Below are 26,298 nucleotides of genomic sequence, written 5' to 3'. Positions count from 1 at the left end.
CCTCTCTCTCTGTGTCTCTCATGAATAAATAAAATCTAAAAAAAAGTCAGGGTGGTGGTGGTGGGGAATCCCTGGGTAGCTCAGTGGTTTAGTGCCTGCCTTTGGCCCAGGGCATGATCCTGGAGACCCGGGATCAAGTCCCACAACCGGCTCCTTGCATGAAGCCTGCTTCTCCCTCTGCCTGTGTCTCTGCCTTTTTCTGGCTCTCTCTCTGGGTCTCTTGTTATTAAATCTTAAAAAATAAAAATAAAAAAGACAAGAGATTGGGAGTTCAGACTTTGGGGTTTAGTTTCCCCTCTACAGTTGGAAAAAGGCAGTTCCTTGAGGAGTAAAATCTTCAGGGGCCGACTCAGCTGAGAACAAAAGGTGGAGGTATGCAGGGAAGAGGGAGGGCCAAGAAAGGGGGTGGGAGAACTGAAGCCAACCTGACCTGGGGAAGAGAAACAGGTAAGAGGTTGAGAGCTAGAGCTGGAAAAGTAGCACAACAGAAGCAGGAAAAGTGTGGGAGACAGAAAACTCAATCATCAGCGAAATCTAAGATCCCAGAATTGCACTGGTCAGCGAGAGAGGAAGGAGGTAGTGGGGAGAAGAGTGGGAAAGAAAGCAAGGCCAGGAATAAAGGAAGCTGGACAGAATGTAGGTCAGGTAGGAAGCTCTAGCAATACTAGAGATCCAGGAACTTTTACAGGTTTGTGACAGGATAATGGAAGGAAAGCCCAGTGCTCTGTGTTGTAATGGGAGCAAAGGTCTTTTTCTCCCAGAATCTGTGTAATAGGAAGGGTTCCCCTGGGTCCTGGGCAACTAAGGGGTTTGTGGAGATATACGATAGATATTAGATACCTATGCCACAGTGACTGTTTGGGGGCTGAGTACCTCCAGGGCTCCCCTATACAAATTGGGGTCGGGAGGTCAACCTCTCTCTCTGACCAGCCTCTGGTTCAGCCAGAACCATAGAAACCCCAGGGTTCAACTTGTTAAGCAGAACATGGCAACACCCAAGTCTGGCTCTTCCCATGTCAGCCTTCCCAGTGGGGGTAACCTCTTGGGCCATGTATCTGAAGTTTAGGAAAGCTGACACCAGATGCTTGGCAAGAAATAGACCTCAGCCGGAAAGCCTTTTTCAACAAAACATTTATTAAATGAGTAACTACATGCAGCCTGAGCTGTGTCTGGTCTGTTATAAGCTTGAGTGCCTAGCATAGCCAGGAGAGCTGCTGCTCCTTTTTCATGTTTGCAGAGCAGCTACTGTTCATAGTTGATTGGGCCAGTCCTATGGCCTGCAAAGGGGATAAAGTGTCCCAGAGCAATATTCTGCTGAACTGGAGCAGAGCCAGGGAGGAGGGGACTAAGCCAACTCTTCTAGGCAGTTCTTCCTGGTGTCCAAGCTCTGTGCTCTGAAGACAGACGGGGACGTGAAGGTTCTCTCTTCTGGCTGGGATGAGGCATGTAGGTGATAGAGCAGAAAGCCAAAGAGAGGCCGGGAAAGGGAGACAGGAACTGCTTTTATTGACCTGGTTGTGGGTTCTGCAGTAGAGCCCCTTTGGGTTTAAGAGCATTTTTCTGCTTCCTTTCTTCTTCCTGCAACTTCTCTTGCTGCCTAAGCTGCCATGCCTGTAATCCAGCATCCATTTCCTGTGACAGCAGTACAACTCGTCTCTGAAAGAGACAGGAAAACAGGGTGGATAACATCTGGGCTTGAGCTCTGCACCATATATCCTTTCACTCACAGATCAAAGCCAGAGGTTTCAGATGGAAAATGATACTGCTGACTGGGGAAGGGAACCAGGTCCTGGGATGCAAGAGGAGGCAAAATGTGTGTCAGAATGTCTATTACTGGTTCCCGCCCTAGGAGTGCCCACTCTCTTCCTCCCCTTCTCATAGTAAAAACCTTTAGCTGTTAAAATGGTGTGCAAGGGGCACATGTGAGCTTAGGTGTCAGCACAGCTCCAGCCAAGGTAAAATTTAAATTTTTTCTTTCCCAGTACACACAGGTTGCCCTGGCTGGGGCTCTAGCCACTCACTGCAAACTTCTCCCTTTGGGCTTTTCTTCGAAGCTGGCCTTTCATTGGCGGTGCAGGGCGGCCATCTGTAAATAGAAGAGAAGACAAAGATAGGTATTAGGGATGGCTGGCAGCACCCTGTGAAGACATTGTGATAGGAACAAAGGAAGAACCAGTCTCTAGTTCCTTCTCCCATTTCATACCCATGGTGGCTTAATTCTCCAACAACTTATTCCTCAGTGTCAAGGTAAGGTATGCCAAGAATAAGCGCTGAGGAATACTCCTACTCTACTTCACTTACCCCTCATTATCCTGGAATGGTTCTTTGCAGTGCTAAATCTTGCTTTATCTTTTTTTTTTTCCTAAAGTTTTTATTTATTTGAAAGAGAGAGAGAGGGATCCCTGGGTGGCGCAGCGGTTTAGCGCCTGCCTTTGGCGCAGGGTGCGATCCTGGAGACCCGGGATCGAGGCCCACGTCGGGCTCCTGGTGCATGGAGCCTGCTTCTCCCTCTGCCTGTATCTCTGCCTCTCTCTCTCTCACTGTGTGCCTATCATAAATAAATAAATAAATAAATAAATAAAGAAAGAAAGAAAGAAAGAAAGAAAGAAAGAAAGAAAGAAAGAGAGAGAGAGAGAGAGCACGTGCAGGGGGAGGGGCAGAGAGAGGGAGAAAATCTTCTACAGGGTCCCCACTGAGTGCAGATCCTACTTAGGGCTCAGTCTCACTTGGGGCTCAGTCTTGAGATCTCGACCCTGAGATCATGACCTGAGCCAAAATCAAGAATCTGATGCTTGACCAACTGAGCCACCCAGGCGCCTGTCTCCTGTTTTATCTTTGGATCCACTCAGGCAATCTGATCACTGTTCTACTCATCAGGAGTCTTTGTAAAATTCTCATTCCTCAATGAAATGCTCTCTTTTCCTTTCCTTTCAGCCCAGTTCTTGTTCATAGCCCCCCCCCCCCCCAAATCCTAGATGCCCAGAAAGCCTCCTCTGACCTCTTCAACTCTGTTAGCTATATCTTCAGAAGGAAGTGCCTGATAGGTGCCTGGGCGGCTCAGTGGGTTAAGCATCTGCCTTTGGCCGGGGTCAAGATCCTGGAGTCCCTGGCTGGAACCCAAGTCAGGCTTCCTGCTCAGCCTGACTTCCCTCTCCCTCTGTCCCCCCACCCCCCCGCCCCCATCTCCTTGCTTGTGTTCTCTCTGGCTCTATCTCTCCCAAATAAATAAATAACATCTTTTAAAAAAGGTGCCTATCAATGATTTAATATTCATCTATTTGCCTTGGAGCATTTATTGTACTATTGTTTTTTTGCCTTATTTGGCCACCTCATTCTTTTGGAAAGTGGTAGAGCACTGTAATATTATTATTTAATTTTTTAAAAACTAAAAGGCAGGGATCCCTGGGTGGCTCAGGGGTTTGGCCCCTGCCCCCAGCCCAGGGCGTAATCCTGGGGTCCCGGGATCGAGTCCCGCATCGGGCTCCCTGCGTGGAGCCTGCTTCTCCCTCTGCCTGTGTCTCTGCCCCGGCCCTCTCTCTCTCCCCCATGTCTCTCATGAATGAATAAATAAAATCTTTAAAAAAAAAAAAAGAACTTTCTAAAAAAATAAAAAAATAAAATAAATAAAAAATAAACTAAAAGGCAGACACTCAACCATGGAGCTACCCAGGCATCTCTCCATTTTAATTTTTAAATGTCCATTTAAAAAGTCTAGCTGTTGGGACGCCTGGGTGGGTCTGTGGTTGAGCGTGTAGAGCGTCTGCCTTTGGCTCAGGGCATGATCCTGGGGTCCTGGGATTGAGTCCCACATCGGGGTCCCTGCATGGAGCCTGCTTCTCCCTCTGCCTGTGCCTCTGCCTCTTTCTGTGTGTCTCTCATGAATAAATAAATAAATTTAAATAAAAAATAAAAAGTCTAGCCGTTTTCCCAACTAGAGTTTCAGGGACTCTGTCCCTAGGTTTCACTGTAGCACAGTGTAGGCACATAAGCATATATCATAAAAATTCTACAAATATCTACTGACTTGGTGAAAAATGCAGTACTGACCTGAAGTAGTTTATACTGAAGGTGAAGAAAAAAGATGCTTACTTTCTACAGAGTAAGAAACAGTGAAAACTCTGCCCAAAAGTTTTGTGGAAATTGAGAGATCTAATTAGGTAGCATGTCCAAGACCACAAAATCTGCAAGTAGAGAAGCCTGAATTAAGTATCAAGTCTAGGGTCTTTCCAATATTCCATACTACTTTTAGGAGCCACTAGGCTTCCTATAGTAAGTAACAAGTAGAAAAAACCTTTACCATCCCCCTCGGGATCATACTCCTCTAGAATCCAATTAGGGTATTAGTATTGAGGTCTCTGTGCAGTTGAAGGGGGCCTGGCCCCTACCCAGTTCTAGTCCTGGCTTTGCTATTACCTAACTGTGTGATCACAAGAACTCTGAGACCTCAACTTTCCCAACCTGTAAACTGCAGTCCCATATTGGGAGTGGGGAGTCGCTTCAACTTTCCTAAGATCCCTCCCTTCTAGGGCTAATACCTATTTTCTTTTTCTTCTCTAAGTAAAGGGAATAAACTTTTCTGAAGGGAGCCCACCATCCTCAATCCTCACCCTTCTAACCCCTCTCTCTGAGATGTTCATTTAGGCCATCTTTCAGAGCGCTCTTCATACATTTGGTACCAAGTTCCAACAATGTACTCACCACATAGAACAGTGGGTCTTTCTAATTTTTTAAAAACCGTCCCCCCATGAGAAATGTAAAAATCCTAGGGGCAACCCGGTGGCTCAGCGGTTTAGCGCCGCCCTCAGCCCGGGGCCTGATCTTGGACACCCAGGATCGAGTCCCGCGTCGGGCTCCCTGCATGGAGCCTGCTTTTCCCTCTGCCTGTGTCCCTGCCTCCCTCTCTCTGTCTCTCATGAATAAATAAAATAAAATCTTAAAAAAAAAAAAAAGTAAAAATCCTGTCACTCCCTCCTCTGGGACGCTCCAAGTTAGAATTATCTTCTGCTTATCCCCACAAGATCCTGTCTAGCTTTACTTTCCATAGGCGCAGTTTAATTTGCAAAATAAACAACAGGGCTTCTTCCCCTCAACTCCAAATATAAAATTCAATACGTTGTCCACTCAGACACATCCCCACCTGGAGCCCCTTCTTCCCCCGCCCTCCGTCCAGGGGAATTTCCGTCCAGTCAGCGCTCACCAGCGTAAGACCAGTCTGGGAGCTCCGTAAGGGGCCCGTAGCCGGACGGGTTGGCAGCCAAGCCCTGCCTAGGTGGAGAAAAACAATCTGGTAAGGATTTGGCCCAGCTTCTGGCCTCCCAGTACCCTCCAGTACCCCCCAGACCGGCACTCACTGGAGTCGCCACTGGCTGCCCGCCCGAGCCGCCACGCTGCCGTGCAGCCTCCGGACACCTGCTGGGAAAACAGGGCAGAATTGGGACAGAGGCCGTGCAGTCAACTCAGGGGTGCTAGACTTGCCCGCGCGGGCTCCCGAGCCCACCCGCTCCACACCCACTTACTCAAGAGCAGAGAACCTAAAGCAGCCATGCTGAAGCCGCGGGACCGGAAGTGGGCGTGGCCTCGGTGGCCGCGCGCGGCGGGGCAGGGAACTAGGGAGCCGCCATCTTGAACTGGGATTAAATCACGGGCTCCGCCATCTTGGGGCATTGTACGGAAGAGAGGACAGGACTGCGGCGGGGAGGGCGGTTGGCGTGCGTGTGCATCGTCAGTAGTGGTTACTTTCTCAGTGGAAGTCGTGTCCTAGACTGAACCGTTTTGAACCACTCCAGCGATCTCTGCGCAGCGGAGGCTAGTCCTTTGCCTTTATCTTAGAGGAGTAGTTACCTCCTTCGGCCTTCGTCCGCATCACTGTAACGTTTTTCCCAGCCTAGGAGTCAAATGTACAATGAAGCAGAAAATTTGGGTTTCAATCCTGTTTATTCAACAAAATTGAAGAGCTTATGTGTGACAAGCATTGTTTTAGGTGCAAGGATCCTATGGAGAGCAAAACAGACATCATCACTAGTCTGATAAGAGCTCTGGGTCTAGAGAGGGAAAACAATAATAATCACACATAATGTAATGGTACCGCCGAGATTGTAGAGGGGACACCTGGCTCCGGGGATCCCAAACAGACGAGGTTCAGCCACTTGCCACTGACAAAATCCAAAGGCAGAGAAACAGTGGGGGTGAAACAAGAAAGGAATTTATTTCACGGAGGCCAACACTGGGAACAGTGGACTAGCATCCCAAAGACTGTCTCCAAAGTGCCAAAAATACTTCTGGGCTATAATGAGGAAGATGCCAGGCAAAGGTGGGTGCATAGGTGCAGGTGGGCAGTGAAGGTCAAATCGTTGTCTTGGAGTCAATCCCAAGTGGTGTCTTCCTGGCTTAGGACAGTCTATTGCTTGAGGGGGTGGTTTCCTTCCCATCTGAGCCAAGAGCAGAGCTGGAAAGAAGAACCCAAGTAGGAGGCTTAAGGTCAAAATGGAGGCAGCAGAAGTCTTTCAAGGTGAAATGTTGGGAAGGGAAGTATACTTTTTTTTTTTAAGATTTTATTTATTCATTCATGAGAGACGCAGAGAGAGAGGCAAAGACACAGGCAGAGGGAGAAGCAGGCTCCCTGCGGGGACCTCAATGTGGGACTGATGTGGGACTCCTCGATCAGGGACTCCAGAATCACACCCTGAGCCAAAGGCAGACGCATAACCACTGAGCCACCCAGGCGTCCCAGGAAATATCCTTTGTAACTCTAATGGGAACTTGATCTGGAGAAGGCGATCAAAGAAGCCTTTCTTGAGGAAGGAGTCTTGGAGCTAAGATCTGATTTCATTTTTGTAAGGGCTAACACCACATATTGTCTAGTATAATCCTTGGAGCAACCTGAGGCAGGTACAGAAGTCCCCCCTTAAGCATGGTTTCACTTTCCACAGTTTCAGTTATGCACATTCAGTTGCTCTGTGGAAGCAGTTGATCCTTCTGACAAATTGTGAGGAGGCCAGTAGTAGCCTCACTAAACTACAGTGCCTATGTCATTCACCTCGCTTCATCTTATCATCTTATCACAAAAGAAAGATGAATACAGTACAGTAAGCTATATTTTTGTCATTTATTTATTTGAGAGAGAGAGAAAGAGCACAAGCGTGAGGGCAGAGGGAGAAGAAGAGAGAATCCCAAGCGGACTCCAAGCTGAGCATGGAGCCAGATGTGGGTCTCAGTCTCACAACCCTGAGATCAAGACCTGAGCTGAAACCAAGAGTAGGATGCTTAACGGACTGTACCATCCAGGCACCCCAGTACAATAAGATATTTTGAGGCCACATTCATATAACTTTTATTACAGTATATTGTTTTAACTTTTTATTATTGTTATTAATCTCTTACTGTGCCTAACTTAGAAGTTAAACTTTATCATAGGTATGTCCATGTAGGAAACACACACACATTATATATATATATAATATATGGTTTGGTATTATCCATGGTTTCAGACATCCACTGGGGTTCTTGGAAAATATCCCCTGTGATAAAGTGGGATTACTGTACTAGTAGGTAGTAAACCCAAACCTGTAACTCCTTCCTCTTTATTTAATCGTTTATTTGTCTTGGATAATTCACTTATCCTTTTCTTTTTTTAAAGATTTTTATGTATGTATGTATGTATGTATGTATTCATGAGAGACAGAGAGAGGCAGAGACACAGGCAGAGGGAGAAGCAGGCTCCACGCAGGGAGCCCGATGTGGGACTCGATGCGGGTCTCTAGGATCACGCCCTGGGCTGAAGGCAGACGGTCAACCGCTGAGCCAGCCAGGCATCCTAAATTCATTTATCCTTAATTTCTTTTTTTTTAATTTTTATTTATTTATGATAGTCACACAGAGAGAGAGAGAGAGGCAGAGACATAGGCAGAGGGAGAAGCAGGCTCCATGCACCAGGAGCCCGATGTGGGACTCGATCCCGGGTCTCCAGGATCGCGCCCTGGGCCAAAGGCAGGCGCTAAACCGCTGCGCCACCCAGGGATCCCCATCCTTAATTTCTTCATTTAAAAAAAAAGACCCTTAATATATCACATTTCTGAAAACATTTGAAAAATGATAGTGTAAGTCCAAATGCTTTATAAATGGTGAAGTGCCTACAAAAATGCCCATTACTCTGTGCTAGGCTAGACAGTTAATGCATGCTGACTGGGGGAAACTGAGGGAGTGGTGCAGTGGCCTATCTGGAAGTTTATCATTTCCTTCTGCATGATTGGGAAGTTTTTCCACAGGAGGTGGCTCTGAGCTGTGCTTTGAAAGAGGGGAAGGGTGGATCCTGGTTTAAGAAGTTAAAGCAGCTGTTCCAATAACAATAAGAATAAGAATAAGAATGGTATAGGCTAGGGCTGAACCAGAAGAAAGGATGGAAACAAAAGAAATTTGGCTATAAGCCAACAGAGGGATCCTCCAAGATTAAGCAAGGGCATTAAGACACTAAAGAATTATCACCATCTTACATTCATACACTTAGATTCATACACCATCTACATTCATTTTCACTTATTGAAACACTGCTATATAAATGATTTCACGTGATTATTTTTAAGATCTTATTTATTCATGAGAGAGAGACAGAGACGTAGGGAGAGGGAGAAGCAGGCTCCCTACAGGGAGCCTGATATGGGACTCAATCCCTGGACTCGGGACTCGACTCCAGGATCATGCCCTGAGCAGAAGGCAGACGCTCAACCACTGAGCCACTATCCCAATCAGGTGTCCCTGATTTCACATGATTTTCATAATAAACCTGTAAAGTAGATATGACAGTCAGGAAGCAATTCGTTATACAGATTGCTCATAGTTTTCAGAGATCAGGAAATTGAATCAAAACGTGGTTGTGGATTTATTGTTTTACAGTTGTGATAATTCCTGAACGCCACTTTCCCAAACCTGGCTCCATAAATCTTTGGCTGGTTCTGAGATAGCACTTGGAAACCCATTATATAGTTTACAGTTGGCAAGTCAAATAGAAGCCAAGCGGTGGAAAAATAAACTTAGTGTCAACATTCAAGATTGACAGGAAAGATGACAAGCTAGCATTACCACCAACACGATATAAAGGAATTGAACCAGCAAGACTCCTATCTTCCAGTAGCTCACACGACTAAGGGGATGCCATCAGTTTGCAAAAATATAAGAAAGGGCACACACAATAAGGTGAACAAATAACATGAACAATAATTCCACAGGCAGAGATGAACACACGCAATACTTTAATTGCTGTGGGAGTCAAGGAGCCAGAGCTGGAGAACTCTGGGGGCAGGATGGGAAGTTTAATTGGGAAAACTGAGAAATCTGAGAGGGGAAAGGTCTTTGGAAAGAAGACAAGTTCAGCCTTTGACGTGGTTGGTGTGATGTGGACAATCCATGGGTTGTAAATAGCAGGAAATATGGGTTGGGATTCTGAGAGTGAGAGAGAACATTAGTGCTGACAGCTAACATCAGCAGTATTCTCAGTGCCCTCATGGAACACTGTGGCAGGGGAAGGCTTCTGGCAAGTGGACAGCATCTTTAGTGACCTCACTAGATTCAAGTCACAGGAAAGCAGCTTCCTCATCCCCAACGAGGTGTCTTTGAGACTCTTGATTTCATCTGGCAAAGGCTGGAGTTGAGTAATGTGGAGCGTCAGGAATCTGAGCTTCATGTCTTTCCTTTCTTAAACTCCTTTACCTCTCAAGGAGAGGTCCAATAGGGTTATTCAAATATCCTTCTGTATGGTCTGTACACAGTAACTTTTGTACAAGTGCACTGCTCTGAGAAATTAGGTACTTTTAATTTTTATTTAAAAATTAAGTTTTTAAAATTAAGTAATCTCTATGTTCAACATGGCACTCGAAGTCAGGACCCTGAGATCAATAGTGACTAAACCAGCCAGGTGCCCATGGGAAATTAGGTGCTTTAAAAACTGTTGAGATGAATAATAACGACACTTGAGAAAATGTAAGTGAAGCCGACTCAGGGTGACCAATTCTACCAAAATTTTGTAACTCGTTCTGCTTTTTGCAAGCTTATGAGCAAATTGAAAGTGGAAGAGGAACAAACTATTTGGGAAGTGTCTTATTTTACATTCCTTCATTATCTTCCTCCTTAGGTCAGCTCAACAATGAAATCACTGTCACCCCATGCAAGAAGTGTGGAAGCTAAAGGCCACCCTTCGCACAATATGTTGCTTTGTATATCATTTCTTTATTACATAATTTATTGTAACATTCCTTTTCTTTTCCCATGGCTGCTAAATCATTCGGGGTAGCTTTTGTGTTAAATCACCCAGCTTCAAGATGGGTAAATTATGACCTCGTGCCACACTCTTTTTTCTTGCTTGGCAGCTGGGAAGTCTCTCAGCTGTGTCTTGCCACCGGGCTGGTCATGAAGGGGGTTGGCTCTTTGTGTATCTCTGCAGAGGGGCAATGCTGGCTTTAAAAAATGATAAAGGGATCCCTGGGTGGCGCAGCGGTTTGGCGCCTGCCTCTGGCCCGGGGCGCGATCCTGGAGACCCGGGATCGAATCCCACGTCGGGCTCCCTGCATGGAGCCTGCTTCTCCCTCTGCCTGTGTCTCTGCCTCTCTGTCTCTCTCTGTGTGACTGTCATGAATAAATAAATAAAATCTTAAAAAAAAAAAATGATAAAGTTGGACTGTCCAAAAGGTGTACAAAAAAAAAATCGAATTATTTACAAGTCATCTTTTAGCCTTAAAGCAGGGTGAAAAAAAGCGTTTCCAGATCCCTTTCCTTGAATTAGGCTGGCAATTCCCTCTTTTGTTGAGTCCACGCTGTCACTGAGACTCTTCAGAGACGTCAGAAAGACGCTTTGGGGACTCCAACCACTACAGCACCCTAAGACAGGGTATTTTTTTAAAAGATTTTATTTATTTATTCGAGAGAGAGAGAGAGAGAGAGAGAGAGAGAGAGAGAGGAGGGAGAGAGAGGCGGAGACACAGGCAGAGGGAGAAGCAGGCTCCATTCCGGGTCTCCAGGATCAGGCCCCGGGCTGAAGGCGGCGCCGACCCGCTGCGCCACGGGCTGTCTAGGGTATTTTTTGTTAAGTGCTGCCTCCTGGCGGCCGCTCTACGGCCCGACGCCTTCCCAGGCCGGGGGAGACCCCTGTCTGGGGCCGGGGGCCCCGGAGCTGATGCAACAGCTCCCCGAGGGGGCGGGGAGCGGAGACGCCCGTCCGAGAGGCCCCTCCCCCGGCCGGCGGGCCCGCCCCCGCCCCCGCCCCCGCCCCCCACTCGCAGTCCCGAGTCCCTCCGGAGACGCAGCCGGGCGTCTCGGGGCAGGAGGCGGGTCGCCAGGGTTTGGGGCTCTCTCCCGGGCCCGCGTCGGGCCGCCTGCGCCAGCAGGATTGGGAAGGAGGGCAGAGGAAGCCGGGCGTTCCCGGGGCGGAGGACGTCTAAGGGTGTCCGCGCTCCCTTCCCTGGCCCAGGGGCAGCGCCGCTGTGCCTCAGTGAGGAGAGGCCGGGGAGCGGGTCGCGGGCCCCTCCGTTCTAGGACCCAGGCGCCCTTCGCCTACACCCAGCCCACCCTCCGGCCCCAGGGCTTCCCGGAGCCCGGGGAGGGGCGGGCGCCTCTGCGCTAGGTGGAAGGAGGGAAGGGACGCCAGGCGGGCTGGGCTCCTGGTCCCTCAAGGCCCACCCCGGGTTGGCCTCCGTAGCCGAACCTGGACGTGGGAACAGCTCCTGACTGAGCTCTAAGAGGCATAGAAGGCGGCCGGTGGCTGGGTTGGGGTTTGGGAAGGCGAGGTCCCGGCTGCAGACCCGGAACAGCCGGGAGTCCAGGGAAAGAGGTAGTAGAGACCCGGCGTGGGACGCCCGGGCGGCTCCGCGGTTGAGCGTCGGCCTTCCGCTCAGGGCGTGATCCCGGGGTGCCGAGATCGAGTCCCGCATGGGGCTCCCTGCTTCATCCCCCCCCCCCCCCCCCCCCCCCGCCTATGTCTCTGCCTCTCTCTGCGGGTCTCATGAATAAATAAATAAAATCTTAAAAAAAAAAAAAAAAAGGACCCGGCGCCAGCGGGGCCGAGGCGGGGCGTGGAGGAGGGGAGTGTGAGAGAAAGGGGCAAAGGTGAGGTCAGGCAGCCGCTGGGCGGGGCGGAGGACTGTGGGCCCAGGGTCACTGCGACGGGGGAACTGCGGGAGGGCGTCCGGGAAGAAGAGGTCACGCTTGAGGCTCTGCGGCTCCACTCTTGACCTCGCCTGCAGACCCGTGAACCTGAGCCCTCGCCTCCCCTCTGCCTCGCCCAGGGGCCGACGCACCTTGCTCTCGCCGCACCCACACCGGTCACCTGAGCCTGGATGTGGGACAGCAGGGGCCAGGAAAGCGTGTGAGATGAGGGGGGTTTTGTTTTCCCATTAATGAAACGAAATGTTCATTTCAAACCTTTATAGGCCTCCCAGTCCAACTGAAAATTATGCCCTCCCTCTCCCTTCAACCCATTACTGTCAAAAAAGAATACATACTTCCAAATCCTTGCTTAGTTTAGGAGCCCAAGAGCCACAGGATAGGTGGGCCAGAAGGGCAAGTTCAAGGACATTCCCAGAGTCCCTGCCTCTGGGCAATCAGTGTAGGAGGAACAGCATTGTTTATTCATGCATTTGTTCTTCCAGCCATTATTTCTGACTGTCTACATGTGCTCTGCCCTGGGGCCACAGGGTGAATGGTGAGCCGCTCTGGTGTTGCTTGCATTCTAGTGAGGGAGGTGACAGCAAACATGCAAATGAACTCTGGGCGGTGGTGCCCTGGAAGAAAAGTCCAGCATGGTGAATGGATGAAGAGGGAAGAAGTCGCTCCTTCAGAGACTCCTTAGGGAAGACCTCTGGTAGTGTGATGTCTAAACATAGACCTGAATGTAGTGAGTAGAAAATGAACAATGTCACTGGGAAGAATGTTGCAGGCAGAGGCCACAGCAATTGCGAAAGCTCTGAGAGGGGGCATATCTGTTGTGTGGTAACGGCAAGGAGGCCAGGGTGGCTTCAGTGGAGTGACAGTGCAGGGGCCAGTGCCAAGGGGGGTGGCTTTAGGGCTGTCTTCTAGGACTTCCCTCATTTACCCCTTGGGCCTGACTCCAGAGTGGAGTTAAGGGGCAGGCCAGCTGGGCAGTGGCCCAGGTGTAGAATGGCACTGTTCTGCTTGGAGTAATCCAGACATTTGGTGCCAACGAACTCCAATTTCTGTCCATGTGTTTTGGTGAACTGTAAGTTGGCTCCATCCACAGACGGAATCCTTGACGACTGCTTACCCGGACTGTCAGTCTCTAGAATAATCTTGCAACACGCAGGTACAGGTATAAGTTGCAGGGGGTAGCCCTGAGACTGGCCAGCTGGTAGTCCAGCTGTATGTAGGCAGAAATCACAGCTGGAATTCTGAAAAAGCCCCATGCACTGTGAAGTGCCATTCCCCAAGAGAGACTGATGCTATTGTCTGCAGTTGCAGTGGTTTCATATGGCCACCAAGAAACTACTTCGGAAAGTCGCACGTAAGGAATTCTTGGAATAAGCTCTAATTTCAAATAGAAACAATGAGGCTGATAGTTTTGATTCTGAGAAAATCTGTGTTCCTCCACCTCTGCTCAGTCGACATCCAACAGATACTTAAAAGATCCTGGTTTGAAGGGGTGCCAGCTGGTTAGCTTGCCCAGGGTGCCAGAGCTGGCTCTTACCTGGCTGCACATGCATCGCCTGAATCGAGTGGGGACCCGAGCTGGGCGTGGGGCATCTGGCTGTATCACTACAAGGGGTCTTCCTCAGTATGTGTTGCCTGACACGGGGGCTGAATCCTGAATCCTGGGCCCAAACGATGAATCCTATACCCTCTGCAGGACGAAGGATAGTATGGGAGTGGGAGATGGGTAGATGGGATGAGGGGAACAGGCAAATGGTAAAGGGCGACAGGAGGGCACCGTCAGTCACTGGGACCGCTGGGACGCAGGGCAACAAGGAAGATCAGGGCTGAGGTGGGCAACCGGAGGAGCTGAGACTTGAGTAGAGTAGGTTCCTAGAGGCGGGCAGGCGACGAGGTCCTCTGGGTCTGACCAGGCAGTCCAGGCTCCAGCCCATCCCCTGGCCCCTCCCCGCTGCCGGCCAGAGTCACACATGTGTTTTCCTGTTTTCCATTTCGGTCCCCGTCACCCTCTGCCTTTTCTGCTCCTCGCAGTCGGCAGCTGCTGCAGCCGGAGCCTTAGGCGGCTTCCCTTCCTAGCACCTTCCCCTCCCCCGCCCCCCCAGCGTAGCCCCTCCTCCTCGCACCTGCCCAAAGGTCACGGGACAGGTAAGAGGTGGGAGAGGCGGGAGTGAGGGCGAGAGGGGAAGTGCAGGAGGATGGAGTTGAGCGTCCTGAAAAGTGGCGGGCTGGACACCCAAGAGCCTGTTGTCTCCGGGTCCTGGCGCGGCCCTCCCGGGGCAGAGCCCTCTGCCCAAAGACTTCAGCCCTATGCTGATGGGAGCCCTGGCCACAGGAGTAAACAATTTCTTGTTTCACTTTTTTTTTTTTTTTTTTTTAATTTAAAGGGACTATCTAGCCACAGTGGAATATAGAAAAACAAATGGAGAGCTGGGGAGGGAGGAGCTGAGCTTCCAGCTTGGGGTGATGGGGGCATCCAGCTGCGGCACACTGTACGTGTTTTCTGTTCATGCTGTTAGGGGAAGCAGCACAGACCAGTTGGAGTTAGGAAGGCAGGACACCGGGTGTCTGGGGTAGAAAGTGTCTTCTCACTTGAGCTTGAAGCAGCAGCCAAGCCCCCAGACTGTGGGCTGGTTCCTGGAGGAAGCATGCCTTGGAGTTGCCATTCACGGGTGGGATTGGGGCCGGGGGAGGGGGTGGGCTCCACTGGCTGATGTGCTGGGCATGGGAGGGGGGAGGCCCTGTGCCTGTGTTCCCGGAACCCCCGAATCTGAAACTTCACCCATAGGCTGAGTGTTGCCCTGTAACCTCCACGAGGTCCTTAGAGATGATGAATATGCACCTCAGGCAGGAAGAAGATGGGGTGCTGTGTATCAGGAACGCTGATACCTCCTAGGTTCCACACTCTGCGAGGTTCTCCTGTAGATCCTAGGGTTGGGAGCGCCCTTTGGGAGAGGCGGGTCCCAGCTGGGGGGATGGTGGAATTACCTACTGCCTGAGAACCAGTCTCAGGGAGGAACGTGGGCTGCGGAAGACGGTGCCTCCGTGCCCGTGGCCGCTGGTGCTAAGCAGTGGCTGAGGAGGGAGGGGGCATCTGCTGCGAAGGATGGGCTCCCGGGTCCAGCCGGTGTGGACGGCAGTAGGCGAGGAGACGGCGCCGGCGGCACCTCCCGGGGCGGCCGCCAGGGTGCGCTGTGGGCGGGAGTGTGGGCTTCGCCCCCCGGTGTTCCCCGAGGGCTTGGCCGGCTTCTCCCAGCCTGGGACGGAGCCCCGCACTTCTTACCTGCTCTCTCTCGGTCTCCCCTTCCTTCGTCCCCGCCGCGTTCCTTTCCTTTATGTTCCATTAGGGCGCTGGGCCCACCCCTCGGTGCCACTGGGTTTGGTCCTAAAATGGCAGGCGGGGGGTGTTTCCGTGCGTTTTTGTTTGCTGAGCAGTGGGCAGCGCAGCGGTAGCCCGGCTGCCGGGAGGGCCGTGGTCGCCGCTCACCCCTGCGAAGGGACGGGAAAGCGGGGGGCAGCCGGCAGGGAGGCGGCTCCGCGGGGGCCGCGGAGGGCAGCGGCTTTCCCCTCCCGCCGACCCCCAGGTGATCCCCGAGGGAGCGCTCTGAGCCGCTTTCCCCTCTGAGGGGGCAGGCGGGGGCCGGGCGGGCCGGGCGGGGCGGGGGCGACAGCCCGGAGCCGGGTCGGAGCCCAGCTCGGCGGGCGGGCGAGCTCCCCGCCTCCCGCGCTGGTCCGGCGCCCTGGCCTGTGACTTAGCGCCTGCTTAAGGGGCCGCAGGCAGGATTGGATGGGATAAGGCTTTGGGTGCTGAGCGGTACGTCTGGCCCCGGGTAACTGCTCCAAAAAGGACAGCTATCACAGGAGCCTGGAGAGGGCAGCTGGAAGAAAACGAGTTTCCTCTGGCGGGATTTCCAGATATTTGAGGATGGCTTGGGAGAAGCATGGTCTCTGGGAAGGCTGACACCAGGGTATTCCTCCCAGTTACAGTAATAATAATGAGGGGCTCGAATGCAAAGTCATAGGGTAGAGAGAAGCCACCCTCCCACCCCTTGGCGATTTTTAGATCTTCGTTCTCTGGTTGTAGAATAACCAGAGAGGGTTAGAAAGACTGTGGGAAGGGACCGACAGATTTCAGAATGGATAGGATGTATTTTTGTTGGTAAAAGAGACCCAGAATATCAGATTGAAATAGACTATGAAGATAGAATATGTGATTTCAAAAAAATGCTTCACTTCTGTCTGTCCTGGGCCTATGTGTCCAGGATAGCTCAATGAAATCTACTTTCCTCATATTTTTAGGAAACTGGAGTAAACTAGTATTGGGGGAAGGTGTTTATAGGAATTTCTGGTTTCTTTCAAGGATGAAAGTGGGGAGGGGATGCAGCCAGGGCTTTGAGTCTCATTTCTTGACCTTGTTTCTTTGGAAATAGCTTGAGGCTCCGCCCTAGGTCTGAAGGGAAGTGTGCAGAGTTCCTCTCTTAGGAGGACCATCACAAGACCACGAGGGAGGCGAGGCGAGGCGTGGGGACTGCACTTACATTTCCTTCACAGCAAGACACCTTTTATGGCACACTTGCCACCTCCCTGCCTTTCTTCTTTCTTGTTAGGGGAGTTGGGGCGAGGGTGAGGCCTGGAGGACAGAGGGTTGTGCATTCCTTTTTAGCTACTTGCCTCCGGGCCAGCTTCCCTGGGGCTGCAGAAATTGCACCTGGCCACCGTCATTTCTTCTGAGTCCTGGAGCAGCGCTGACAAAGGAGATTCCTGAGAGTGCCTTCTTATCACGGAAAGTGCTGAGCCAAGAGCTCCTAGCTGCCCCTTTTGCAGATGTGAAAGGCCAGTGAACCTTGGACCCAGACAGTTGCTTAACACTCCTCCCCTCCTCCCTCACTCCCTCCACCCATCTTAACTTCTCGATTTGATTTAAATCCGTAAGCATTTGCCTGGCCTTTCCTTTTACTGCTGGTTGAAAAGGAGGAGTGGTCAGGCCACAGTTCCTAGGCGCTGCGTGCCTGTGACTGCCACAGCGGGAACCTGCTGGAACCCAGGGTGAGGGAGTGAGTGTGCTTCCCCCAACCCCTGCTCGTCCCCCATCCCGGCTCACCTTGCCCAGCCCTGTGCTGTCCAGTCACTTCCTCTCCCCAGTGCCTATGGCGCTGGTACCTCTCCCCTTGCTGGAGCAGCCTTGCCTCTCTTCCTCCCTACCTGTCTCCTGCTCTGCGCTGCCAGGCACCTGAGGATGCTTCAGCGACTTCCTTGCCTCCGCCCTGCGTCTTTGGGTGCGCTGCGTCTTTGGGTCCATCTCTCCAGCTGTAGCTCCTGGGTGGGGAGCCATCAGCTGCCTCCAATCATCTTGAGGTTGGGCAGTCCCTTTGGATCACCTTCTCTCACTCATACTTTGGGTGATGCAACTATGCGGATGTGAGGAAGTTGACAGAGGAGACCTGGAATACTAGGGGCTGGGAAAGATGTCTGGGAAGGAAAAGCAAGGAAAAGAGGAGAATAATCTGTCCTTTTGCTTCCAGGCGGGGCAGGGCTGCTTGGGCTTTTGCTAGGGCAACCCACTTCACCTAAGGGTGGTTAAGAGAGGCTCCCTGATTGGGGGTGTGTGGGGCGGTGGGGGGGTGTGTTCTAGGTTTCCAGCAAGAGATCCCTGAAGCCAGAGACACTGTCCTTGAGGGGGGAAGAGAAGTTTGTGAGGAGAACCCACAGAGAGGCTGCTTGTAAGGCTGGTTCCTAACATTGCAGCTGAGCATAGATCATAGATGAGACTGAAATTAGAAGGTAGAGAGACTCTTTTGGGGTGAGGCCGAAAAACGCAGACTTGAATCATGATGGTTATACCTGGGAACTGCCAACTTGCCTTCTATCGAAGCAGACTCAAGTAGAACCAGGATTTAGGTTTCTATTTTGTAAATCTGGTGGGCAGCACCCTTCTAATGAGGAGAAACAGCCGCTTTCTCTCTAGGGAATGAGTGCTTTCCCTTAAAAATTTCAGTTGGGGTTATTTTATTTTTATTTTTTAAAAAAATTTCATTTATTTGAGAGAGTGAGTGAGAGAGAGCTTAGCTCCAGCTGAGGGATGGGCTGAGGGAGGGGGAGGAGCAGACTCCCTGCAGGGGGTGGTATGCGGACCCTGGGATCCCCATTTGAGCCGCCATCGCTCAACCGCTCAACCCCTGAGCCACCCAGGTGCCCGAGTTGGAGTTATTTTAATGAGCAGACTGGGGAAGAGGCGTTAATGGGAGGTGGGAGGCGAGCGAGGGCTCTGAGAGTTGGGGGGACAGGACGTTGCCCATGTTGACCACTATGGGCAAGAGTTCAATGTAATTGCCAACCATCTGATCTAGATCTTTCTCTCGTCCGTAGAGGCATGCCAAGAAGCTGGTGACGGCTTTCTCCTCTTCCGCCATGGCTGAGGGCATTAAGTATGAAGTGGCCTCCCAGCGAGAGGGGGATGCCTCCTCTTTGGCGGATGAAGCCAGCCCAGAGCGGGTAAAACTGAAGAAGGAGATCTCGCTGCTTAATGGCGTCTGCCTGATCGTGGGGAACATGATTGGTTCTGGCATCTTTGTCTCCCCCAAGGGGGTGCTCATGTACAGTGCCTCCTTTGGCCTCTCCCTGGTCATCTGGGCTGTTGGGGGCCTCTTCTCTGTCTTTGGAGCTCTTTGTTATGCGGAATTGGGCACCACCATTAAGAAATCTGGGGCCAGCTATGCCTACATCCTTGAGGCCTTCGGGGGATTCCTTGCCTTCATCCGACTCTGGACCTCACTCCTCATCATTGAGCCCACCAGTCAGGCCATCATTGCTATCACCTTTGCCAACTACATGGTGCAGCCCCTCTTCCCGAGCTGCTTCGCCCCCTATGCTGCTGGGCGCCTGCTGGCTGCTGCCTGTGTCTGTAAGTGGGGCCAGGGCAGGAGGTGTGGGCTGGAGCACCAGGGCAGGCTGGGTGGGACGTGAGTCCAGTAAGCCAGGGAGGAGGAGCTGGAAGGGAATGCCTCAAACACCCTTAATGTTTTTATTATTATTTTTAAAATATTTTATTTTTAAGTAATCTCTACCCCCAATGTGGGGCTTGAATTTACAACCCGGAGATCAAGAGTTGTATGCTCTACCTACTGAGCCATACAGCCCCCTCCTGTTGTTTTTGCATTAGTGTATGCTTTCTGGGAAAATTCAAATGGTAGCAACGTGTAAAAAAAGACAGAAATGAGCAACAAACAAAGAGAACAATTTACCTTTCGCTCCATCTTCCCATGGTGAGCTCCATTAGCAGTTTGTATGCCCTTTATGACTTTTTCTAATTCCTTCAAGAAGTGTAGAAGTGTTTTATTAATTAATATGTTAATTAATTAGTAGGCTCCACACCCAGTGTGGAGCCCAATGTGGGGCTTGAACTCTTGAGCCTGAGATCAATACCTGAGCTGAGACCCAAGAGTCAGATGCTTAACCGACCAAGTCATCCAGGTGTCCCTCAAGCATAGTTTTGTTCTGTTTTTAAAAAATGGGATGTTGTACACATATAGTCCTGCAGATTTTGCCTTTTCCCCAGAAATTTACCAGTAGCATTTTCTACTTAGAAATCTACTTCTTTTTTTTTTTTTTTTTTTTTTTTTTTTAATTTTTATTTATTTATGATAGTCACAGAGAGAGAGAGAGAGGCGCAGAGACACAGGCAGAGGGAGAAGCAGGCTCCATGCACCGGGAGCCCGATGTGGGATTCGATCCTGGGTCTCCAGGATCGCGCCCTGGGCCAAAGGCAGGCGCCAAACCGCTGCGCCACCCAGGGATCCCAGAAATCTACTTCTTAAAAAAAAAAAAACAAACAACAAAAAAAGGAAATCTACTTCTTTTACTTCATGATATCCCATGAATTTTTTTTCTATAATTTTAAGGGTGTATTGTTTTTTTTTGTTTGTTTTTGTTTTTTGTTTTTGTTTTTTTTTTTGTTTTTTTTGTTTTTTTGTTTTTTTTTGTTTTTTTTGGTGCCCTCTCTGAGGCACGAGGGTGTATTGTTTATTTAATGAATCTGTTCTCTATTAGTGGCTATTTAAGTTGGTTCCAGTTTTTCGGTCATACAGGTAATGCTCCAGTGAATATCCTATTGCATTTCCATGAGTTTTTCTATAGGTTGGATCCTTAAAACTGTCATTTCAATCTACCTTGACTTCTGCTCTGTCTCATAAATAATGCATTTAAACCTGCACATTCAACAAAGCCACATTGGTGGTATCAAGAAGCTGATCCTCCTCAGCCCTCTCAGTCAGGTGCCTCTCTTCTGGAAAAATGTCCTCCTACGCTGAAACCCTGGAAACCCTTTCCATGCCCCAATTGTGGAGAAGCTCAGAACTTTTGTCATTTTAAGGAGCGACTACCCAGGCGATGGTGGCAGCAGCTGTGGAATGCAGGCGTTTTGTAGCAGGTGCAATCGCTCCCTGGATAAATGCTGGCCAGTCAGCCTTATATCTCCTTTTCTTGAGGTTTCTCCACTGCCCCATCTTACTCCTCAGCTTCCTCTCCAGCCTCCCTGCTTTTTCGGTTGCAGAGACCTGGGTGTCTGTGGGAGCCCCCCTGTGCTTTGTGCATCCGTGTGTGGCTCGGACTCATCTTTGTGTATGGGGATGGTTGTCTCGCAGGGCAACTATCAGGGAGAGGTGGAAAGCACTGCTGTGAGTTACAAGAAGGAGGTTTTCCCTTGAGGTCTTAATGGGATCTGTAATTTCTCCTGTATCATTTACAGATGATCTGGTAGGTTGACTTACTGGTGAAACTAATTTTAGGATCTGTCTTGAGGTGCCCTCAAATGCAGGTATGCAATTACTTAGCTTGGGTGGCGTAAGGATTATTCCATCTAAGTAAAATTTCCAAGATGGCTGCATCCCTTTAAGCCATAGGATCCTATTATTTTAACTATCTTTGTTGCAATCTCATTAAAACCAATGATATGTCTGCTTGCCTTCATGACTGGGCATTTCTTTTGGTGACTCAGTCACCATTGCGCATCTCGATTGTACAACTGTGCCTTTCCAGGCCGCTGGGGTGACGATGAGTGTTTTACTTCCTCGGTGCCTTCAGAGTGCTGACCTGACTTCAGTGCATCAGGTTTCATTCTTGATGATTTCAATTTGTGTTATCTGACAGCTATTGTTACTTGATTCTGGCATCGTCCCTACCTCCATCAGTCACCCCTTTTAAATTTGCTGTGTCTACCTTGGGAACAGATGTCCTCAAACTTTTCTAACTTTTAAAAACATTTTTTAAAATTTAAATTCAATTTGCCAACATATAGTGTAACTCCCAGTGCTCATCCCATCAGGTAGCTCTCCTTAGTGCCCATCACCCAGTTACCCCATCCCCAGCCTCCTCCCCTTCTACAACCCTTTGTTTGTTTCCCAGAGTTAGGAGTCTCTCATGGTTTGTCTTCCTGTCTAATTTTTCCCCACTCAGTAATTCCCTCCTTTCCCTTGTAATGTCCTCAAACTTTTGTACATGCAGGTACACCCTTGTAAGAACACATTCGAAGTAGCCACAGTTATGATTAGGCTGCAGAATCCCCCAGTTAATAAAAGACAGTTTTGTGCATGGATTTATGGCATATATTTGATGCAACTCTGGTAGAGTGACAAATGCACCAGACTTGTGTTTGAGGCTGGGCTCAAGAGTTGTGTTACCCTAGGCAAGATGCAACTTCTGTTTTACTTGCAGGCTACTGCACAGATGAAGTAAGATTCGGTGAAAACCATAAATCATGACCCAAGTGGAAGGTATTGATGATCGTATTTAAATTACTTTCTCTCTTGGCTGCTTCTAGGACTTTGTTCTGTCTCTAATAACTTCCGAGGGACCTAGAGATCTGGAAGAGGTTCAGAGGGCAACCAAGATTGTAAGAATTTAGGGACATATGATTCATGAGTTTCTTCCTTTAATCTTCTCTAATGAGCATATTAGATACAGAGATGTGGGAAGACGTTCTGTCCATATACCACCTATGCAGTAATATCTCATTTATCTAACCATAGCCATTCAGGAGAAAGTCAGAAGGTAAGCCTAGAAGCAGGCAAGAAAGAGAGTGATTTTATTTTTTAAAAGATTTTATTTATTTATTCATGAGAGACACATAGAGAGGGGGCGGTGGGCGGAGAAGCAGGCTCTTTGCAGGGAGCCCGACACGGGACTTGATCCAGGGTCTCCAGGATCACTCCCTGGGCCGATAGTGGCGCTAGACTGCTGAGCCACCAGGGCTGCCCAGAGAGTGATTTTTAAACGTAATAATCGGGATCCCTGGGTGGCGCAGCAGTTTGGCGCCTGCCTTTGGCCCAGGGTGCGATCCTGGAGACCCGGGATCAAATCCCACGTCGGGCTCCCGGTGCATGGAGCCTGCTTCTCCCTCTGCCTGTGTCTCTGCCTCTCTCTCTCTCTCTCTGTGTGACTATCATAAATAAATAAAAAATTAAAAAATAAAAATAAAAAATACACACAAAAAAAACGTAATAATCATCAATATGTTACACTTGAGTCATGACTTATGGTTTTCACCAAATCTCACTTCATCTGCACAGTAGCCTGGAAATAAACCATCCCTGTGCTTGCCTAGCGTCATGCAGCTACTGAGCCCTCCCTCAAACACAGGTCTGGTGCACTTGTCACTCTACCAGAGCTGTCAAAGATTTTTTTTTTTTTTATTATTTATGATAGTCACACAGAGAGAGAGAGAGAGAGGCAGAGACCCAGGCAGAGGGAGAAGCAGACTCCCTGCAGAGAGCTGGTTGAGGGACTTGATCCCAGGACCCTGGGATCATGACCTGAGCCAAAGGCATACTATACTCAACCACTGGTTGAGGTACCCCTCTACCAGAGTTGTCAAATATATGCCAACAACTTATACACAAAGTGAGGACTGAGGCTAAATCTTTGAATGTAGCAAGAGAAGGGATTTAATACAGAACATTCATTCAAACAGAGAACACTTAGGGCACACTGTGCTAGGTATACCACATAGTGCTTGGAAGCAAAGAAGAAATATATGACCCTTGCCATCCATAGTTGAGGAGGGAGACAGATAGGTTGACAAATAATTGTCATGCAATATAATGAGTGTGGTGATAGTGGCACCATAGGAGCAGGACAACTTTCTTCCTGTGGGGAAAGAGAGCTTAGGAAGACATCACAGAGACCATGATGTCTAAACTGAATCTTGGAAAGGTATATAGCTGTCTCCTACAACACTTTTCACAGAAGGAACTGTATGTGAAAAGGTGTGGAGGTGCAAAAAGACATGGAATGTTCAGGGAATTCCAGGCAGTTGGAATGGCTGGAATGTGGGGTAGGAGAGGGTGAGAAGGTAGAGACTGGAAATGTAGCCCAGGGCCAGCTCCAGGACAGATTTATACATTGTCTAAATAGGTTAGAGTTTATCTGGAAACTGTTGAATGTAACTGGGGAAGCAAAATCAGATTTGCTTGGAAGAAGGACTCTGGTGGCCACATGGAATGTTTTTGGCAAGCGTGAGAGTCAGAAGGTAAGCAGGCTGGTTTAGGGAACTGAAACTTGAGTCCATATGAAGGATAGTGAAGCCTGCACTGTGGGCAAGGCCTTTGGACTAGAGATGAGGGAATAGATAAAGAAATCGTTAAAAGGTGGAATTTCTAGAACTTCTGGATAGGACTGTGTGTGTTGGGAAGCACTCAGAGGGAATGCTAAGGGTTCAGGCTTGCACAGGTGGGCAGTGATGGGGCCTGAGTGATGAGCAGGGGGACATCTGGGGCTTCTGCTGGGCTGCTTACATGGCCCTTCCAAGAGCTTTTCCTGCCTTGGATCATCATGACCCAGAGTCAGTCATTTTCCCATCAACTGAGTCCTACTTATCTGAAAAAGAAACTGATGAAGGAAAAAAAAAGAAAAAGAAACTGATGTGTAAAAGAAGATTCCAGCCTATGAACGTTGATAGTGAGCATCCATGTGTAATTTCTAATGACCAGAAGGCATGTGTATTCACTGTCAAGACTTCCTAATACCATACTCCCTGGGAAACCCATCAAATCATCAGGGAATTGCTTGCAGGGCATAGAATCAGAAGAAAGGAAGAAAGGTTTTTTTTTTTTTTTTTTTAAGATTTTATTTATTTATTAGAGACAGAGAGAGAGAGAGAGAGAGAGAGAGAGAGAGAGAGAGAGGCAGAGACACAGGCAGAGGGAGAAGCAGGCTCCATGCAGGGAGCCGGACGTGGGACTCGATCCCCCGACTCCAGGATCACACCCTGGGCTGCAGGCGGCGCTAAACTGCTGCGCTACCGGGGCTGCCCAGGAAGAAAGTTTTGACCACTGGAGAAGAACTTACTGAACGTGATGGGCTCTATAAAATATGGAGCTGAGAGGTAGAGTAGGGAACTCATGATGTGGTAGTGGAGACAGGCAAAAAGTAGTCAAACTTACTATATATATATAGTCAGGGCTGGGAGCGGGTGGAGGGCGTCTTACTCAGGAGATGCCTGCACTCAGCACTGAAGGATGAGATGGAGTCAAGGCGTGATTGAAGTGCGCACTCACCGTGGCCTGCAAAGTCTGCTGCATCTGACTTCTCTCAGACCTCCCTCATCCTCACTCTGTTCCACCTCCACCAGCCCTCTTGCTTTTCCTCTGGATTGCCTGGCCTGTTCCTGCCTCAGGGGTTTTGTACTTTATCCTTCCTTCTGCTGGGAAGGCTCTTTCCCCAGACACCATCAGAGCGTATCCCCCTAGTCCATTCATGTCTGTATAGATATTATCTCACCAGAGACTTAGCCTATCTAAGGCAGTCACTTGTAGTTTCCCATCCTGTTTTGTTTTCCTTTATAGCACTTGTCACCACCTCACATTAATTATTTACTTGTTTGTTGTCTGTCTTTCCCTCTAGAGTATAAACAACACAAAGTAAGCACTTTGTTTTGCTCACTGCTGAATCTCCACCTAGAACAGTGCCTGGCATCTGCTAGGTACTCAATAAATATGTTGAATGAAGGAGGGGCAAGGACATTCTAGGCACAGGGAAAGGCAACGTAAAGCACAAAGGTGAGAAAAAGTATGGGCTGTGGGGTTTGTGGGGCGATTGTGGGGTGTGAGGGGACAAAGGGAGGCAGGGGGCTAGAGCCCGCGGCAAATGTTCCTAGGAGTTTAGAGTTTACCCTAAAGCATATGAGGAGCCACAGAGGGTTTTAAGCAGGGGAACAGCGTAGCTGGGGTGGGACATAGGAGCAAGGCTGGTGGCAGAGACGCAGATTAGGAAGCTCTTGGGATCCCTGGGTGGCGCAGCGGTTTGGCGCCTGCCTTTGGCCCAGGGTGCGATCCTGGAGACCCGGGATCGAATCCCACATCGGGCTCCCGGTGCATGGAGCCTGCTTCTCCCTCTGTCTGTGTCTCTGCCTCTCTCTCTCTCTCTGTAACTATCATAAATAAATAAAAAAAATAAAATAAAATAAAAAAAAAGGAAGCTCTTGTGGCAATCCAGGCAGGACACGACAGAAGCCTGAACGAGGGCAGTGGCAGTGGGGGGTGTGGCTTACTTAGGAGATGATGTCTCCAGGAAAGGACAGATAGGAGAGCAATTTAGAAGGTATAATCAATATAACCATTAAGACTCATTGGAATATCTGGTGTAAGAGAGAGGTAGGTGATGAGGAAAACATTCACCAGCCTGTAAATTCTGTGCCAGAAGGTCTAAGCCTGTCTTATGATCCACTGTATCCCCAGCATAGAAACAAAAAGAGTAGCTTAGCGGTTTGGCGCCTGCCTTTGGCCCAGGGCGCGATCCTGGAGACCCGGGATCGAATCCCATGTCGGGCTCCTGATGCATGGAGCCTGCTTCTCCCTCTGCCTCTCTTTCTCTCTCTCTCTCTCTGTGTGTGTGTGTGTGTGTGTGTGTGTGTGTGACTATCATTTAAAAAAAAAAACAATCATCCTAAAATTATTTAAAAAAAAAAAAAAGAGTAGCTTGCTAAAGATTGCTTGAATGAAAAGCTGAGGTTTCTGGTTTGGGCAGTTGGTAGGTGGGGGCATCATTTATGGGGATGGGGAGGATGGAATCATGTTGAATTTGAAATGTATTTGTAGGGGGACGCCCAGCTCAGTGGTTGAGCATCTGCCTTTTGCTAGGGGCATGGTCTGGGGTCCCGGGTTC

General features: G+C 49.5%; 2 protein-coding genes across 14 annotated transcripts in view; one reads left to right on the top strand and one right to left on the bottom strand.

Annotated features, from left to right (window-relative positions):
- SLC7A7 (solute carrier family 7 member 7) overlaps positions 1 to 26,298 on the top strand; it is a 76,422-nt gene that overhangs the window by 26,418 nt on the left and 23,706 nt on the right. The window contains exons 1-2 of one of the 4 annotated variants that reach the window (XM_038544153.1): positions 5,643 to 6,310; positions 18,511 to 19,045. In XM_038544153.1, coding sequence (XP_038400081.1) covers positions 18,553 to 19,045 — 493 coding nt within the window. In that variant the 5' untranslated portion in view covers positions 5,643 to 6,310; positions 18,511 to 18,552. Of the gene's footprint in view, positions 1 to 5,642; positions 6,311 to 14,144; positions 14,293 to 16,720; positions 17,191 to 18,510; positions 19,046 to 26,298 lie in introns of those variants that run through there. The other 3 variants (XM_038544152.1, XM_038544151.1, XM_038544154.1) reach the window with 3 other exon arrangements.
- Positions 1,114 to 17,693, bottom strand: MRPL52 (mitochondrial ribosomal protein L52). Of its 10 annotated transcripts, XR_005363039.1 has the most exons (6): positions 15,428 to 15,784; positions 5,517 to 5,884; positions 5,352 to 5,409; positions 5,198 to 5,265; positions 4,048 to 4,181; positions 2,071 to 2,086 (listed from the first exon to the last, which is right to left on the bottom strand). XR_005363039.1 is itself a non-coding variant. In XM_038544162.1 (5 exons), the coding sequence occupies exons 1-5, from the start codon at positions 5,542 to 5,544 to the stop codon at positions 1,504 to 1,506; spliced, it is 375 nt and encodes a 124-aa protein (XP_038400090.1). In that variant the 5' UTR covers positions 5,545 to 5,612; the 3' UTR covers positions 1,114 to 1,503. The 10 variants fall into 10 exon arrangements, 9 of the variants coding, with proteins under 9 accessions (XP_038400090.1, XP_038400091.1, XP_038400093.1 ...); XM_038544162.1 differs by lacking the exons at positions 4,048 to 4,181; positions 15,428 to 15,784 and adding an exon at positions 1,114 to 1,656 and having other exon boundaries at positions 2,022 to 2,086; positions 5,352 to 5,412; positions 5,517 to 5,612; XM_038544163.1 differs by lacking the exons at positions 4,048 to 4,181; positions 15,428 to 15,784 and adding an exon at positions 1,114 to 1,656 and having other exon boundaries at positions 2,022 to 2,086; positions 5,517 to 5,604.

The sequence above is a fragment of the Canis lupus genome, chromosome 8 (genome assembly GCF_011100685.1).
Source record: "Canis lupus familiaris isolate Mischka breed German Shepherd chromosome 8, alternate assembly UU_Cfam_GSD_1.0, whole genome shotgun sequence".
NCBI lineage: Eukaryota > Metazoa > Chordata > Mammalia > Carnivora > Canidae > Canis > Canis lupus.
Note: the sequence above shows the minus strand (reverse complement) of the source record. Positions and strands in the feature narration are given on the sequence as shown.